We start from the raw sequence: 17,016 nt of genomic DNA, 5'->3' as shown, positions 1-17,016 counted from the left end.
AGCAGGCAGTGTCTTGTCTTTGTGAGTGGAAGGTAGCAGTGAAGATATAACTAGATTTTTTTTTTTTAAGATTTATTTGAAAGTCAGAGTTACACAGAGAGAGAAAGAGAGGCAGAGAGAGAGAGAGAGAGGTCTTCCATCCACTGGTTTACTCCCCAATTGGCCACAATGGCCAGAGCAATCCAAAGCCAGGAGCCAGGAGCTTCTTTGGATTTCCCAAGCGGGTGCAGGGACCCAAGGACTTGGGCCATCTTCTACTGCTTTTTCAGACCACAGCAGAGAGCTGGATCGGAAGTAGAGCAGCTGGGACTTGAACTGGTGCCCCTATGGGATGCCAGCAGTTCAGGCGGTGTCTTTTCCCGCTACACCACAGCGCTGGCCCCTATATAACTAGATTTTTCCAAATGCCTCTGGCTTCTCTCTGAAGAAAAAGGTGAAGATGAGTGCTGCAAGGAAGGGCGGTCAGAGCTGGGAACGAGGTCAGTCCTGAAGGACTCGCTCAGCTGAGGCTCAAGTTCTGATGTGGGGCCAGCCTACACAGCTGTCCAGTTTTCTCCATTTGGGCACCACTGGCCAAGTGGGTGGTGATCCTAGCTGGGGTCTGGGAGTAGATGCAGAGAAAAGAGGTTCGGGTTTCTGAGACTGGTGCTTATGAAAATGCCTGGCACAGGGCTCAGGCAGGGTTCAGAAAGGAAGGTGAGGGCGACATGGAGAGGGCCGAGGCTGCTGGCTGTGACGTCAAAGAAGAGCATCAGGAGGGTGGAGGAATGGGAAGGGATAACGTGGGAGACCCCACAACCAGCATCGGACGTGGCAGTTTGAAATCACAAAAATGAGTGCGTTCCAGGTGAAGCGAGGGCCCGCATGTAGCCGACATGCAGATGAGTGGAATCGAGGGAGTTAGGGAACTGAGAGTCCAGAGAGTGCAAGGAATCGCCCAGGGCAGGTTTGCAAACAGAGATCAGCTAGCACCTATGTGAGCCTGTGGGCCATTCGCTGTGCCACGGCTGCTTAGCTCTGCTGTGTGGCATGAGAGCAGCCACAGCCAGCCTGAAATGGATCAGGTGACTGTGTTCCAGTAAAACCTTATTGACAAAAACAGGTGATGGGAGATTTAGTCTGCAGGTTATATGTGGTTTGCCAACTTCTGTTTGACAACCTTGGCCTTGGCATCATCAGAGTGCTTATTTGAGATGCAGAATCCCAAGCCACAGCCAAGAATTTAAACAGAAATCCCTGGGTGTTCTGTATGCCCCCTAAAGTTTGAGAAACACTTCTCTAGAGCCACACTGAACTCTCTCAAGATGACAGCAGAAGCCAATGAGCTGGCTGCCAAGACCTGTAGTGGGGTGGGGGAGGGGCGATGATATTTGCTGTTATGGAGGAAGGGCAGAGGATGGTGTTGCCAGATGGCGTGGGCTTCAGACAGAAGAGACCAGGAAGGAAAGGTACAGAGCTGGGGTCTGTCCTGGGAGAGTGTGCGTCCACTGCCTACTCTGTGAGTGGGCAGTGGGAGCACCCACCCAGCCTAGTCTCCTCCTTTTCTGTTGTTCTTCCTCCTTGTGTGCCTTTGGTGGAGCCAGATCTCTGATTGTTCACTTTCTTCAGGTGGGAGGAGTTTACTCTTATGACTGCAGTTTTGGCCACGTGCCCAACGTAGAATTGATGAAGTTCATCGCAATGGCAACATTTGGCTCCTACCTGTCTACTTGTCCTGAGCCTGAGCCAGGGAACCTGGGCCTGACTGTGTACCACCGGGCATTCCTCCTCTACTCCTTCTTGCGCAGTGGGGAAGCACTGAACCCTGAATACTACTGTGGTGAGAGGCAGGCTGGGGGCACTCTCAGTGGGCCCCAAGGTTCCACGGGAATTGGTCCAGAGTTTGGGTCCCTGCAGTACTGGAAGTGTGTCAGGGTCTGTCTGCTCTGGCACGGGTCTCAGTGATTTCAGGATGGCCCTCTCCCCATCCTCACTGCCCTCCTAGGCTCTCAGCACCGCCTGTTTAATGAGCACCTGGTCTCTGCAAGCAGCAACCCTGCGTTGGCCTTGCGCCGGAAGAAGCACACTGAGAAGGAGGTGCCAGCTGACCTGGTCAGCACCGTGTCTGTACGGCTTCGAGAGGGCTACAGCGTCCGAGAGGTTACGCTGGCCAAAGGTAAGGGTCTCCAGCCCTGCGGTAATCCCATAGATCTCAGAGGATTTATGTGTGAGGACCTGCCGAGCAAAGCGGGGGACATGCATGTATCAACATGTGAAAGCATGTCACAGTGAAAGGCTCTGCTGTTGTTTGAGACAGGTGGGTTTTGAATTGCCCTCAGGCTGGTGACTTTTCAATTCTATCTCCTTTTGTGGAGGTGAACTAGCTGAGGGTGGTATGGGGTCCTGGACTTGGCTTTGTTTGCAGATAACTCTTGCAAACTTCTACTTTGTGTCAGTTGCCAGGTTCTGCGTCTTGAGGCCTCTGGCCAATCTTGAGTTGTGTGAAATAGGTAGGGGTCTCAGATAGGAATCCTATGCCTTCTTCCCATAACTGGCCCTCCTTCTGACCCTGAAGGGGGGTCCCAGCTGGAGGTGAAGCTGGTGTTGCTATGGAAACACAACATGCGCATTGAGTATGTGGCTATGGCACCCTGGCCCCTGGAGCCTGAGGGCCCTCGAGGAACACGGGTGGAAGTGACCATGGAAGGTGGCTACGACATCTTGCATGATGTATCCTGCGCACTGAGGCAGCCCATTCGCTCACTGTATCGGACCCATGTTATCCGCCGTTTCTGGAACACACTGCAGAGGTGAGTGAGGTCCTTATTTAGAGTGATAACTTCTTTGTTGTGTGGTGGGATGAACTTGGGAAGCTGGGAGCAGGGGAGAGCCACCCAGAGCACCAGGCTGTGTCCAGGGTCCCTTGTCCCCTTGAGTTGCCTGTCATCTGCACCCAGAAGTGTGGATGTGGCTCAGGCCTGGCCCTCGATCTACAGCATTAACCAGACGGACCAGATGCTGGCGCACCTGCAGTCTTTCTCCTCTGTGCCGGAGCATTTCACGCTTCCCGACAGCACCAAGAGCGGAGTGCCGCTCTTCTACATCCCTCCCGGCTCCACCACCCCGGTGAGTGGCTTCGCTGCTCAGGAGCCCCACTTGTGCCTTGCTGGGCTGGATGGGCGCAGCTCTGGAGCCCAGAACCATCTTCTCTTTATTCTAACCTCAAGTGGGAGGCACCCAGACCAGAAGCCTAAACTTTAGCCAGGGGAGCATCTCTTCCGTCTGCCCCTAAGGCCCTGGGGAGAGGGATCCATAAAGAAAGGCTGACTCAGCAGATCACCATGACTGAGGTGAAGATTTGCAGTGCAGGGGTGGCCGTATCCAGCAGACCGCAGCCCCCTCACCCCATCTCTAGGAAGCATACTCTGGCGTCCCCTTACCATCTTCACCTATGGCTAACCCCAGTCCAGCCACTGTGAGTTGTGTTCCTTCACACCCACGGCATGGCCGCCAGCCTTGCACTGAGTCAGGCAGCACATCCTGAGCTCCTACCATCGTGCAGTGACTGCCTCCAAAGCCAGTGGCATAAGCTGGGCAGGTTCTTCCTCCTGCTGGACTGAGTTTTCAGTCATCCTAATCTGGCCTTCAGACTGGACGCAGTTTTTGCCTGTCCCAGCCTGGGCACTGCTGTCTCTGACTCCCTGAGGCAAGTCTGCCCTGTTCTGTTGGCTGTTTGAGGCTGTTCCCTGGTTCTCCTATAGTGCTGTCCTTCCATCCCCAGGTGCTCTCCCTTCAACACAGTGGTTCTGACTCATCCCATGCCCAGTTCGCTGCCTACTGGAAGCCAGTGCTGTCCATGGATGCAAATTCATGGCAGCGTTGGCTACACATGCATCGCCTGGTGCTAATCCTGGAGCATGACACGTGGGTACCCAAGGGCTGGAGCCATAGTGGAGTGGAGGAACGGAGGCCAAGGGGTGGGGAGTGATGGGGAGGGGAGCAGCAGATGAACCCTTACCAACTGTGGCCGAGGAAAGACCATGGTCCTTTCGTAGTCTTCCTGCCCCATGGCCACAATAACCACAGGCAGAGCCTGGACAGAGGCAGTGGTCTGTTCTTTAATCCTAAGTTCGGGGCCGGGAGGGCTGACCTTAGCGCTCACCCCTCTATCTAGACCCATCCCCAAGCACTTGCACACGCCGGGCAGCAACGGCCGTTACAGCACCATCCAGTGCAGGATCTCACACTCCTCGCTCACCTCTCTGCTCCGAGACTGGAGCAGCTTTGTGCTGGTTGAGGGCTACTCTTATGTCAAGCTGCTCTCCAGGTGGGCAAAGTGATGTCCCTTCCATCCCCTGTCTACCTTGTCCCATGTCTCTTCCTCTAGCCCTAGCCCTAGCCCTTGCTTCCTCCTCCTTTTACTCCCAACCTAGAATTGCTCACTACCCTCCATTTCTCCCCAGTGCCCCAGACCAGCCTCCTTCCTCCTTCTATATGGTCCGCATCATTTCCAAGGCCCCATGTATGGTTCTTCGCCTGGGTTTTCCCATTGGCACGCCAGCACAGGCCCGACACAAGGTGAGCTGGGCCCAGACTGACTCCCAGACTGCTCTGGGGTATAGACTAGTGCCATCTACCCAAACCCCACTGGGCCATGTCCAGTAGCAAGAGGCCCCAGACCAAGTAGGCTTGGAGCGGAATGTCCTCTCGCTGTGTCTGTGCACCTGTCTCCCAGGAGGATCTGACTGCATTTTCCCCCAGATCGTGTCAGGCTTGCGGGAAGAGATCCTACGCCTTCGTTTCCCGCACCGCGTGCAAAGCAAGGAACCAACACCCAAGGTGAAACGGAAAGGCCTTGGGGGCATCAGTGGGGGCAACTCACCCTCCAAGTCACCCCCCATGCTGGGACCACAGCAGGCCCTCTCTGACCGGCCCTGCCTTGTGGTCCTGCATAAGCCACTGGACAAGCTCCTCATCAGGTTGGTAGAAAGGGGGCCCAGAAACACGTGGGAGTGGGCAGCCTTGCTGGGTATGAGTGGAGATCAGCTGGGAAGTTGTCCTTTTTCCCAGGTATGAGAAGCTACCGTTGGACTACCGGGCACCCTTCTTGCTGACTCTGGAGCCACCAGGGCCACTGCCCTTGGTGTCGGGCCGCTCAGCCTCTTCAAGCCTGGCGTCTCTGTCCCGCTACCTCTACCATCAGCGCTGGCTCTGGAGTGTCCCATCAGGCCTGGCTCCCGCACTGCCACTCAGCGCCATCGCCCAGCTCCTGTCCATCCTCACTGAGTATGTCACACAAGCCTTCCAGGCCGGCGGGGCAGGAGAGAGCAAATATAGACTGGGTTTAGACCATGGCAGGAAGCCTAAGCCAGACAGTTCCCCTCTGTAAGCCCCAGTGTCAAGTTCAGAGCCGTTCCTGCTGCTGCTCTCACCCTCTGCCATCCCCTCCCTCTGTTTATTCTGGCCTCTGGTCCTCATTGGATTGTTAGGCCCTGAGGAAGCACAGATCAGGGCAAGGTCCCTGTAAGACGTAGCCACCTCGATGGCTGCCAGAGGATGGGTGTGTTGGGAGTGGAGGCTGTACTGAGTGTGACTTCATCTCTCATCTTGTCCTGGCTGCACCCCACCTTCACGGGGCTTCAGAGTCCGTCTCTCTGAAGGGTTCCACTTCGCCTGCAGCGGGGAAGGAATTATCAACATGGTCCTGGAGCTTCCAATTCAGGTGTGTGACCCACGGCATGCCTCCAAGGTCTGTCAGAACCCCAGGGACACGGGCCCATGAGCTGGGTGAGTCAGGGACCACGTGGCCAGAGGGCCAGAGACATCACTCATGCTGTGGGAAAGGCACTGGAGTCCTGAGGGTCTGAACTGGGCCAGGCCAGATCTCTGCGCTGGCTGGGGCTTACCAAGGCTCTGCTTTTTCCCACAGAATGAGCCTCCCGGGCAGGCTGCAGCTAAGGAGAAGCACACGTGTGTGGTCCAGTACGTCCTCTTCCCCCCACACTCTACCTCCACCAAGGACAGGTGAGCACGACCTCTCTGAGAGGCACCTCTGCGGGTCCCTGCCTTCCTGCTGTCCTTTCAGGGCATGGCCCCCAGCCCCCAAGGTGTTGCGAGTGCCAAGACAGGGCAGGGGTGCCGTCTCAGACGCTGGGTCAGGAAAGGCTGTGTATAACTCGTGGCTGCCCTCTTTGCCCACCTTCCTGTCTTCTGTGAGACTCACTGCTGCCCTGAGCCTGTGCACTGGACTGTCCTCTCCCCCAGGCTCAGAGACCTCCCTCCTTTAGCTTCTCAACAGACGATGACAACGATGTGGAGGTGGAAGCCCTGGAGGGAGACTCGGAACTCAATCTGGTCACCGAGGTGTGGGTGGAGCCGCAGTACGGGCGCGTGGGACCTGGCCCTGAAAGCTGGCAGCACCTCCAGAACTTAACATACGCTGAGATCCCTCAGGCTGTGAGTGACACAGAACTGCTCCCCCAGCAACCTCTTCTGGGTTGGCATGCCATCCCCTCCTCAGCCACACATTCTGTGGGCTTCCTGGCCCTCTGGAGCCCCGTCTTCTGAATGTCTGTGACTCTGAGCCTCTGTGAGAACCAGAGGCTGGAGTGGTTGCTCCTAGAAGGGCTTAACTCGTGGTCTCTGAAATTGTCCCCTAGCTCCATCCACGGGATGCTGCCTGCATTGGCTCCATGCTGAGTTTTGAATACCTGATCCAGCTGTGCCAGAGCAAGGAGTGGGGTCCTTTGCCCCCAGAGCCAAGGGTCTCTGATGGTCAGTGGGGAAGGTGACCCACAGGGTGGAGCTGGGGAGTGGATAGGGAGAAGGCAGCCACAGACAGGTGATCTGGGTCTCTGCGTGTCCTGTAGCCCTCCCCTCCCTCCTAGGCTTGACACAGGCAGCAGACTCCTGCGTCCATGAGATCCCTTTCCGTTTTGACCTGATGGGGTTGCTGCCCCAGTGCCAGCAGATCCAGATGTCCTTCCTCCTGCTTTTCAGAGGTGGGTGAACTTGGTACCTGCTCACCCCACGCCTGAGGTCCAGCGAGCCCGGGAGTGTCAGAGAACGGAGCAGATGAGTGAACAGTAGGGGAGGGGGCTGGTGATGTTGAAGGAGGGCTGTGCTGGTCAGGGCGGGGCTGGGGGCACTGGGCAGCAGGAGGCTCTCAGTGCTGAGCAGAGTGTGTGTCGGGCAGAGCCAGAGGGTGTCTCTCTCGCCGAGGGGCCCTGTCCCGCCAACGACATGGTGCTGTGCCTGCTGCACAGCTGCCTGGGGCAGGAGCTGAGTGACCGGGAGATCCCACTGACACCCACGGACCAAGCTGCTTTCTTGAGTGAGGTGCTGCGGCGGACCTGCCACAGTCCAGGTGAGCTGCCCGCTTTTTCCTGATCTCAGCCACTGGCCCAGCTTTACCCCCACCAGAAACAGTGGTTTCTGTGCTTGCATTCTGCTTCCCCCTCCTCCCTCTCTCTTCACCTCAGAGCCCTGCCTCTCTGCTGGCCCTGCCCTCGTCCTCCATCTCTGTCCCCGTTGTAGGTGCAGAGGGACCACCAGTTGGAGGCCGTGGAATACCAAAGGACCAAGTGGTGTGCAGTGCTCAGGCCACTGGAGACTCAGCTCCTCCCACCCTGGTCAGCACTGATGCTTCCACCGAGCCCTTGTCAAACCACCCTCCTCCTGTCACTACTTACTCGGGGCCCGTGTTCTGTCACCCTGTGTGCTGACTGCCTCCTGCCAGGGACAGATGCTCTTTGTTTCCTTTGTCTTTTGAGCTGTCCCAAAGATGCTCAGCACAGGGTAGAGGAGGGACAGAGGGCTTGGATGGTCCCTTTGAGATCACGCTAACTTCTGGTTTCTATCTCACAGAGCCTGGGTCCTCCGGAAACCCTCGGGCCTCTCATCTCCACCCAGCCCCCTCAGTGGCGCTGCTATGCAAGGCTCGTGACCCCCCAGCATGTGTTTCTGACCTTTCTCCCAGCCACCTTCTCAGGTACCAACTGCTGACAGTCCTCGCCAGCCCCCTCAAGTGTACACACTGGCCTTCAAGACAGCTCTGACTCCATCTCTCTTCTTCAGATGTCCAGCATCTGGCTGCCTGTGGCCTGGAGGGACCCTCCCAAGAGGAGATAAAGCCTAAGTTTGGGGATTGGAATGGGGCCACCAGCCCAAAAGATCTGGGAGGAAGTGGAGTCAGGTCCACAAAGCCCCAGGTCCCCGTCGTGAGCGTGACCCTGGCTGGCGGCGGTAAGACTGCTGAGGCTGCTGGTGCTCACGTCCCTTTAGCAGGAGTGGGAATGGGAGACCGAGGGCTTGCAGACCATTGGCACCTTTCCCCCCAACAGACAGTGCTCAGGATCCAGAACTGAGCCCACCCTTCCGTCGGGACTCAGAGGCTTACCCTGGGCGTCAGGCTCCCCAGACAGAAGGTGCAGACGGGCCCCGCACCAGGTGTCCTGTCTACATCTACAACTGTTCCCTGGAAGCGTTAAGGGAGCAAATGGTTGGCCTGCAGCCCCCTCAGGCACCACGAGACCTTGTCTTCCGGTGAGTGTCCTCCATGTTGACACGTGTCCTCCCCAAGGCATGGTCCCAAGCACTCATGAATGTTGACTGACAGGTGCATGGTCAGGGGCAGGAACCCAGCTTCTTAGCCATGCCCTGCCAGCTCCTTGGATGGCCTCTGTCAGTAAATCCGTTGGATTCACTGGGCTGTGAATCCATTTGATGGGAGTCTGGGTACTCTATTGGAGTGGGGGTGGCTGATGAGTCTGAGATGTCACTCAGGAGAGTTATCCAAGCTCTCTGGTTCCTTCTTGTTCCTAGGTCTCAGTTCCTGGACCACCCCTCCCCGTCCTCAGCCTGGATGGAGCCCAGGAACAAGGAGGCAGCCACACACTGTGCTTTGCTACAGGAGCATGCTCAGCGATGCTATGTCCGCGGTGAGCAGGAGGGCGTGTGAGCAGGCAGGGGACGTGGGGGTGAGAGCTTGGGGGCTGGAGAAGCTACTCCAAAGGCTGACCCCTTGGCCTCTGCCATTTCCATCAGGACTGTTCCGGAGCCTGCAGCAAGCACAGAGTGTGACCTCCCAGGATTTGCTGACAGCAGTAGATGCCTGTGAGGAGCTCCTACAAGAAGTAGACATCACCCCTTTCCTGCTTGCACTGTGTGGCCACACTTGGGGTCTGCCTCACGCACCCCCAAGTCCTGGTCCTCTCAGCCCGGGACCCTTCAGCAGCAGCATCGAGGAAGGCCCCGAGCCTCGGGAACGAGCTATCCTAGCTTCTGAGTCCAGGTGAGGATTGTCCTGGAATGGCATCTGAGGGTGCACAGACCAGGTCCCTCTAAAGAAGGACCTTCCAGTCCAGGGAGGAGCTGTGTGCCAGAGAAGCAGCAATGCCTGGCTGCCGGCTCCCTGCCTGCCTGGCAGGCTTCTCTCTCCCTCCTGCTTTGGTGTGGAGCGATAAACTGGGTCAGGGTGAGGGACTATCCGCTGGCCAGTTTTGAAGATAGAAGCTTATTCTGAGCACCTCCTTAAAACAGTTACAGTCTCCCCGGCTAATCTGTGAGTGTCACCGGGGCCCATACTGTGAGTTTTTCTCCCTGCCAGGTCTGTAGGTCACCTCAGGGACTCAACAAGTTGCTGCTGAAAGGAGTGATAAGGGGGAGAAGGTCCCGCAGGCAGCAGCTGTGCCTAGATCGTGGGTTGGATTAGCCCTGGGAGAACAGAAAGCAGAGGGGAGGAAGCTGATGGCTTGGAGGGTGGAACGCTAGCCTGCCTCCCTCTGCAGCTCTGGAGGCCCACACCTTTCAGGGCCCAGTGAATGCATTTTCTTCTCACCACACGTCGCCTCTCCACCTGTCCTCTCCATTTGTGGTAGACAGTGTCACTGTAGCCAGTGAGCCACGTCAGAACACTGGCAGTCACCCTTTCTGTGATCACAGAAAAGTCAGGCCCAAGTGGGTGCCGTGTCCACCGCCCTTGCCGTGGGTGCTAAGCACCCTTCCTGTGGAGGAGGCGGGTGTGGGCTGCTCCCCAGGTGGGACCCAAGCTCGTCCAATTCTTAACACTTCTGTGCCCTCCCCTCACCTCCACCACCCCATCCCGCAGCATAGAGACCGAGGACCTAAGCGAGCCTGAGTTTCAGAGTGCCCGTGTCCCTGGCAACGCAGACCCTGGCCCGGAGATCTCCCTGACAGATATCTGCCAGCTCGGAGGACAGGCGCATGACGCCCTCCACAGCCTCATCCAGGTGGGAGCGTGGGTGAGAGTAGAGGAGGGGGTGGAGTCCTGGCTGAGCAGGGGTCAGGATGTACATGTGTCCCCTTCTGTGGGTGAGGGGCTGTGCTGCTGAGAGCTGGCTGACAACATGCAGCCTCCTCCTAAACCCCAACAGGAGAAATTCTTGGAGATCAGTCATCTCCACTTCCGCACCGTGCCCTCCAATCCCCACTACTTCTTCTATTGCCCTCCGTGCAGCAGGCGAGAGGTGAGTAGCTTTCTTCCCTGCTCCCTGGTGCCCAACCCAAAGCCCCAGAGGCCCCACCCAGCCTTCCCAGATTCTCCTTACCTGCTACACCACAATACCGGCCCCCTGCCCAGATACTCTTGAACCTTGGTTCCCTGAGGCCAGGCTGGGGTCCTTGTCCTGCCCTGAATCAAGCTGTCTTGTTCATTTCTCCAGGATGAGGGCCCCCGGGACCCTGTCGACAGAAAAGTCAGTGACCTGGAGTTTTCAGAGGCTGAGCTTGTGGGCGAAGAAGGGGGTACGTGAGCAAGTGGGTCTTGGTGGGGGAAGCTACTTCAAGCTTCTCCCATTGACCACGTGACCTCACCATTAGGAGACACGTCTGCCTGCTGTGTGGTCACTGAAAGTGACCCAGAGCTGGAGGTGGAATACCGCGAGAGCCGGGAGCCAGACCTGGGGCCTGCTGGGCTAGATTCCACCTCGCTGTCGGATGCAGACACAGTGAACCCTGATGAAGATTCCTTCAGTATCTTAGGGGGCGACTCGCCCACTGGACCTGACAGCCTCGTGCATGACCTGCCCCCTCTCTTCCTGCACCTCACCTGCTCCGTGCGGCTGCGTGGGCAGCACAGCTCAGTACCTGTGTGCAGCCTGCCCACCTGCCTGGGTGAGTCTGGGGGAGTCTGGGGAAAACTGTTTGCCTGCCTAGGGGTAGAGGAGAGCCTACGGGATAACCATGTGTCACTCAGAATTGCGATCTGCTGTCCCAGGGCACCAACGAGCCTGAACTTTCCCCTCTCCCAGGCCAGGTGCTTTCCAGTCTGGAGGGCCCCCCCATTGGAGGCCGAGTTCCCCTGAGGGACCTGAGCGTCACTCTGGACGTCTTCGTGCTGACCTTGCCCCTGGAAGTGGAGCTCCCCCCAGCCTCAGACCCTCAGCATCACCGGTGTGGCAGCAAGTTTGGTGGGGGATCTGGGGCCTTGTTGGGTTAGGGGGACCATTTAGGAATCTGAGGCACTTGAGGACTAAGGAGACTTTGAAGAGCCCAAGAGAGGAGTGAGGAGGAGGTCCTGGGAGGATGATGGTTCCTGACCTTTGACTTTGGCTCCACCCTGTTCAGGTCAACATCTGAGAGCAGTGCTTCATTCCCACGATCCCCAGGGCAGCCATCCTCTTTAAGGTCAGACGATGGCCTGGGCCCCCCACTGCCACCCCCAGAGGAAGAGAGGTATTTCCTTCTTTCCCTCGGAGCTCCTAGCGTCTCAGACTTTCAGTTTCTGGGAACAATATCTGAATCTTTCCTCCACCCAGGCACCTGGGACTATCCAGTTTGGCCACACCCCACAGACTGGCTATTGAAACCACCATGAGTGAGGTGAGAGCCTCCCCTTCCAGCCTGAGTGCCAGCCCCTGGCCTTTCCACCAGATGAGTAGGATTCTGGGATTGGAATGAGGTGTCCCTCAAGTAGATCAGGCAAAGTGTCTTCTGCTGTCTCCTGGTCAGTGAGCAAGGGAAGTGCCCTTAGCCACTTCCCGGTTGTTCTCTGGCCACAGATTCGCTGGCTGTTGGAAGATGAGATGGTGGGGGCACTCCGAAGAGGAGGCATCCCCCGGAGTCCTGCTCTGCACCGTGCAGCTGCCCACATCCACAGCTCTCCTGGGCGCTCCACCTGTCTTCGCCAAACTCTGCCACTGAGTTTTGTCTTCGGGCCTGAGCGTTCCCTCACACAGTTCAAGGAGGTGAGCTGCCCTCAGAACACCTCTGGGTCACCTCGGGGTCCATCCTTCCCTGGATGACAGGTGCAGACCCAGAAGGTCCTCTTAATTAGAGTTCACACCATCGTCCCCTACCCCAACCCCTCATTGTCCTTACCTCACACCTGGCAGCCCAACTTAGTGGAAGGAAACCCAGCGTGCAAACTTGTCCCTGGGCCTGCCCTTGGCAAGGCACTGACCCTTTTCCCCTCAGCAACAGGAATGCTAGTGGGTGGTTGGAAGTATCTGATGAGGGAAGGATAAGGCACCACCTCAGGGGAGGGCTGCTCCTGCCTCAACCATGACTTTGGCTCCTGCTCCCCAGGAGTTCCGCCGCCTCCACCTCCCTGGCCATGTTCTCCTTGAGGACCCTGACAGTGGCTTCTTCTTTGTGGCAGCTGGCCAGCAGCCAGGTGGGTCCCATGGGGAGCCCCCTTCAGCAACTTGGGCTTGGCACAGCCATGAGGACAGAGCTGAAGGTGTCGAAGGAGAGGTGAGTCTGACCTGGGAATGGAGCTGGGTGGGGGTGTGGGGCTTTGCCTTGGTCCTGACTTCCTGCTTCTCAGGCCCTGACAGCCAGCCCCCAGGCCCCTGGCTCCCCAGACGATCCTGAGGGCACACCCCTCATGAGCCTGCCCAGCCTGCCACAGGGAGGTAAGGGAAGGCCCAGGGAGCCGTCTGGGGGCCAGGGCCTCATAGATCCCTGCTTCCGTTTTCTGGAGGGACGCCTTGGGCAGGATTGAGAGAAGTTCCAGGCATTTCCCTTTTCTACCCAGGAAGTCACCCTGAGCCCAGCCGGGGGCTAAGCCTCATGTCCAGTCAGGGCAGTGTGGACTCGGACCACCTGGGTAAGCTTGGGCAAGGGCTGGAGCACTTTCAGATGATGGCAACGGGCTGAGGGCTGCAGAGGGACAAAGCAGGGCAGGGGGCATCAGAAAGGACTCATCTAAAAGGGATTGTCAAGCCTAGTATGCTCAGAGGCTCAGATGAGCCAGACCCAGCCAAGGTTGAGGACGAACTTGGGCACATTTGTCACAGGTTATGATGGTGGCAGCAGCGGCTCTGATAGTGAGGGCCCCAATGAGCCCCTCGGTGAGAAGGCCCCCTTCCCACTATGGACTCCCCTGGGACCAGCCCCTCCACAGTCTTCACTCTCAGGCCTCCCTGGCCCCTGCCTGCCTGACTTCTGGCTCATCGTACGCGTCCTGCAGGACCGGGTGGATGTTTATGCACATGCACGGTGGGTAGAAGCCAGGGCCTGTAGCCTGGCACTGCCGTTAACCTCTCTTCCCTGCTGCCTCCCACACCTCTCTCTAGTAATGTCACAAGAGCACGTGGTAGGGCTCTGACTTGTATTCCAAGATCACTTCCCACATCTTAGGGCGAAGCACAGGACTCAGCTTTCTTACTGGAGTTGAAATGCTGGTGGACATTTAGGCTTCTACTTGAGCATTAAGAATGTGGACAGTGGCCGGCGCTGTGGCTCAATAAGCTAATCCTCTGCCTGCGGCGCCAGCACACCGGGTTCTAGTCTCTCTGCTGTGACCCGGGAGTGCAGTGGAGGATGGCCCAAGTGCTTGGGCCCTGCACCCGCATGGGAGACCAGGAGAAGCACCTGGCTCCTGGCTTTGATCAGCACGGTGCACAGGCTGCAGCGTGCTGGCCGTAGAGGCCACTGGGGGGTGAACCAACAGAAAAAGGAAGACCTTTCTCTCTGTCTCTCTCTCACTGTCCACTCTGCCTGTCAAAAAAAAAGAATATGGACAGTGCAGAGCAGCTTTATAGGTGGCTGTCTGAAAATCAGGAGTGACAGCTGGTGTGTGACAAGTGCCTACTGTGCGCGTTTGATGTGTCTCACACGGGTAGGCCCCTGCAGTCTGTGGAGCAGTCCTGCAAGGTGACATCCTCACAACAAGGGTGAGGAAACTCAGGCTCGGGGTGAAGACTAGCCCAGGGTCACAGCAAATAGCCGAGCAAGGATGCACTCGTAGGCATCAGGTTAAATGCTGCTCTGATCTCAGGGAAGGAAAGGCCACCATCTGTGACAAGGAAGATCAGAAAATTAAGAAGAGCCTCTGCGTGATGAAGCCTCAGTGTGGTGTCACATGGCAGCTGGCAAAGCAAGCGCAGGACCTAGCTTCCAGAAACACGCCTGAAGAATTCCCTTCATCCCGCTTCCCATCAGGCTAACTTTCCTTTGTCCACCCCTACTTCTGTTTTATGGCTTTTCTTGGCCCCTGCCCTGTGACCTCCCCTACGATCCATGACGCTTACAGCTCCCTCCTCACTGCACTGCTGTGCCAAAGCCATCTTTCCTTCCTAGGAGCCTGATTCGGGAAGATGGGGGCCTGGGTGCTGAGTGTCGCCACCTGCAGCAGCTCCTGGTGAGGCGAGTCGGGGAGATCTGCAGGGAGGTCAACCAGGTAAGGGGCAGCCGGAGACAAGACTATCCAGGTCCGAAGACCCAGGCCAGACGAGGAGGGAGTTTCTAGGAACTTGACTTTTAGAGGCTGCTGTTTCATCTCAGACCCAACAGTAGCTATGGGCACCTTCCCCGGTTTCTGGGATGCTGTGCTCCCTCAGCTGCTGACCAACTCGCAGCTCCCCACAGCCCAGCCCCAGTCACAGTGGGTTACTCTCACAGCCTCCCAGAGATACGGCTCGTACTGCCCTGTGCCAGCATGAGGGACCTGATAGCCAGCTAGCCAGGGGACCCTTCACCTGTAGAGCTTATGTGGGCTGGTGCAGGTAGACGTCGGACGACTAAGTCACACTAACTATTTCATTACAACTGGGGAGAAGGCTACAGAGGGACAGCAGAGACTGCTGTGACAGCATTGACAGGGATCCGACCAGCTGAGGTTTCAAGGAAGCCATCTTGCAGGAATGAGGCTCAGGCCTGAATGGTGGTGAACAGATTCTGGCACAGAGGAGAGACGAGTATTCCTCTCTGAGTCCCTTCTTAGAGCCCTGCACTTCGTGACTCAAGGGCCCCACCCATGTGACCTCGGTGATCACTGGTGCTCTTTCTGACCTCTGACGCCCCAGTGTTAGTGGGCATTCTCTCTGACCTCCACCACGACCACACGAGGCAGTCCTTCAGGCCCCAACACCTCACTCTTCCCCGCAGAGACTGCTTCTTCAGGACCTTCATGATAGCCACGTGTGCAACTCCCTGCTGGTGGCTGAGAGCGAAGAGGACCTGTGGCGCAGCGAGACCCCCTTCCACTCCCGCCAGCGAGTGCTGCTGCCCAGCGACGGTGAGAGCCCACCCAGCAGCCTCCCTCTCGAGGTGCTGCCACCACTGCCATTGCCCTTGCTTTTATCCAGTGCTCTGGGGAGAAGCTCAGGCCAGAGTCCCTGTGACCTGGTCACCAGCGCCAAGTCAAGGAGAGCGAGGAGGGTAGCACAGAAGGGGCTCGCTGGATGTGGCAGCTGCCAGCTGGTCAGCGCCTTTGCTGCAGGTAGTTTCAGTGGAGGGAGAGGAGCGGAAGCCAGGTGCAGCCGAAGAGTGAAAGGATGGTAGGCAGGTGGGGCAGAGGACACCACTCCTTTCAGTTGCTTGGCTGTGAAGGGAGAGGGAAAAGAGAAGTGGCAGTAAATGAGGGAGGTGGAGTAAGGGGCAGGGGAGGAAGTTAAAAATAAGGTAGAGACTGGAGTGTATTCATTTCCAGAGGGAAAGAGCCAGCAGAGAGGGAGAGGCTGGAAAAGACAGGCCACGACCCGTCAGCCCAAGGCACGCCTTTGCCTTGATACCCAAAATTACCAGCCTCCCCTGGCTGGGCAGTGAAGGCAAGTGGGCCAGAGGTGACAAGCTGAGGGCTGGTAGAATTGGCCTTCTGATTGGCTGTCCATCCAGTAGGCGGACACAGGACCCCTGTGGGAGTTGTGTTCATGACAAGGAAACATGATGGTCCACTCAAATGGTGATGACACATCGGCCCTTCTTCTCCCCTCTCACACTCCAGTGACTCCTCTCTCCAGTTTGGGAAAAGCCAAATCACATCATTCCTTTGTATGTCTCCCATCTGTTTTAAAAGTAAAATCTGAGTACTCTGTATTTTTTTAAATCTCAGCAAGTCTGTACACAACAGCTTCTAACATCTGCCAGGAGAGTGCCTGTCTCTGCACATCCTGGGAGTCTGTGAAAGCTCAATCCCTGTAATTAGCGGGCTGCCGTGGTTTCAAAGGCATCTTCTGCAGATCAAGGATGAGCTGGGAGAGCCCAGCACTTTCACTTCAAGGTGACCTCCAGCAGCCGTGAAACGGAAGACTAGTCAGGGCCCAGACATGGCCCTTCCTTATTTGTCGCTCCGTGTTTTTTCCCTGAAACCCTTAGCAACCAGCATTGCAGAATCTGCAGACTCCTGTGTATCCCGTATGCTGCTGGCACCTGACAGCAGCTTCTCCGAGACTGAACTGCTGCTTCAGCCTACTGGAAGGCTCCTCGGCAGCCTGGAACCTGAAAAGGGTTGAACAAGGCAGTACTGTGGCTGTGGGCCCTTGGGCAAGGCTCCTTGGGCTGCCGGCCTGTGCTCCCCAGCACAGCACAGTCTGCCCTGTCTGCTGATGGTGTGCCTGAGCAGCCATGCCCTTTGGTTTGTTTTAATGAGGTTACTGTTGCAACTCCCTAGGAAGCCAGGCGTTAGTGCCCCTGACCTGCGTTATGACAGGGTCAGGCTCAGGGGCATCATCCTCAGGATGTCCCCATGCCTGCTCCTTCCACAGGTCCCCTGGAGGTAGCTCTGAAAGCCTTTGTTTTAGGAGCTTGCTCCTAACAGTGTGCCTGTGCCTGCCTCTGTCTTGTTGCCACAAA

At 57.2% G+C, this 17,016-nt stretch overlaps 1 protein-coding gene across 9 annotated transcripts in view; it reads left to right on the top strand.

The window, feature by feature from the left end:
* Positions 1 to 17,016, top strand: part of SZT2 (SZT2 subunit of KICSTOR complex) — a 50,163-nt gene that overhangs the window by 19,643 nt on the left and 13,504 nt on the right. For 5 of the 9 annotated variants that reach the window (XR_011390751.2, XM_051856593.3, XM_051856596.3 and 2 more), the window contains exons 8-42: positions 1,609 to 1,819; positions 1,985 to 2,155; positions 2,555 to 2,789; positions 2,976 to 3,105; positions 3,761 to 3,903; positions 4,154 to 4,306; positions 4,443 to 4,557; positions 4,741 to 4,958; positions 5,050 to 5,265; positions 5,623 to 5,701; positions 5,909 to 6,003; positions 6,267 to 6,435; positions 6,639 to 6,753; positions 6,849 to 6,980; positions 7,175 to 7,345; positions 7,516 to 7,610; positions 7,846 to 7,969; positions 8,056 to 8,223; positions 8,322 to 8,523; positions 8,803 to 8,918; positions 9,025 to 9,271; positions 10,088 to 10,229; positions 10,374 to 10,466; positions 10,662 to 10,743; positions 10,819 to 11,112; positions 11,250 to 11,391; positions 11,566 to 11,673; positions 11,757 to 11,820; positions 12,000 to 12,185; positions 12,526 to 12,693; positions 12,767 to 12,854; positions 12,977 to 13,048; positions 13,239 to 13,440; positions 14,524 to 14,623; positions 15,331 to 15,460. Coding sequence is in view for 8 of the 9 variants with exons in the window: in XM_051856593.3 (XP_051712553.3) it covers positions 1,609 to 1,819; positions 1,985 to 2,155; positions 2,555 to 2,789; positions 2,976 to 3,105; positions 3,761 to 3,903; positions 4,154 to 4,306; positions 4,443 to 4,557; positions 4,741 to 4,958; positions 5,050 to 5,265; positions 5,623 to 5,701; positions 5,909 to 6,003; positions 6,267 to 6,435; positions 6,639 to 6,753; positions 6,849 to 6,980; positions 7,175 to 7,345; positions 7,516 to 7,610; positions 7,846 to 7,969; positions 8,056 to 8,223; positions 8,322 to 8,523; positions 8,803 to 8,918; positions 9,025 to 9,271; positions 10,088 to 10,229; positions 10,374 to 10,466; positions 10,662 to 10,743; positions 10,819 to 11,112; positions 11,250 to 11,391; positions 11,566 to 11,673; positions 11,757 to 11,820; positions 12,000 to 12,185; positions 12,526 to 12,693; positions 12,767 to 12,854; positions 12,977 to 13,048; positions 13,239 to 13,440; positions 14,524 to 14,623; positions 15,331 to 15,460 (5,176 nt within the window). In the remaining variant the exon portion in view is untranslated. Of the gene's footprint in view, positions 1 to 1,608; positions 1,820 to 1,984; positions 2,156 to 2,554; positions 2,790 to 2,975; positions 3,106 to 3,760; positions 3,904 to 4,153; positions 4,307 to 4,442; positions 4,558 to 4,740; positions 4,959 to 5,049; positions 5,266 to 5,622; positions 5,702 to 5,908; positions 6,004 to 6,266; positions 6,436 to 6,638; positions 6,754 to 6,848; positions 6,981 to 7,174; positions 7,346 to 7,515; positions 7,611 to 7,845; positions 7,970 to 8,055; positions 8,224 to 8,321; positions 8,524 to 8,802; positions 8,919 to 9,024; positions 9,272 to 10,087; positions 10,230 to 10,373; positions 10,467 to 10,661; positions 10,744 to 10,818; positions 11,113 to 11,249; positions 11,392 to 11,565; positions 11,674 to 11,756; positions 11,821 to 11,999; positions 12,186 to 12,525; positions 12,694 to 12,766; positions 12,855 to 12,976; positions 13,049 to 13,238; positions 13,441 to 14,523; positions 14,624 to 15,330; positions 15,461 to 17,016 lie in introns of those variants that run through there. The other 4 variants (XM_051856595.3, XM_008265405.5, XM_070078621.2 and 1 more) reach the window with 4 other exon arrangements.

Source organism: Oryctolagus cuniculus, chromosome 7 (genome assembly GCF_051225735.1).
Source record: "Oryctolagus cuniculus isolate XC-2025 breed Fujian yellow rabbit chromosome 7, ASM5122573v1, whole genome shotgun sequence".
Classification (NCBI taxonomy): domain Eukaryota; kingdom Metazoa; phylum Chordata; class Mammalia; order Lagomorpha; family Leporidae; genus Oryctolagus; species Oryctolagus cuniculus.
Note: the sequence above shows the minus strand (reverse complement) of the source record. Positions and strands in the feature narration are given on the sequence as shown.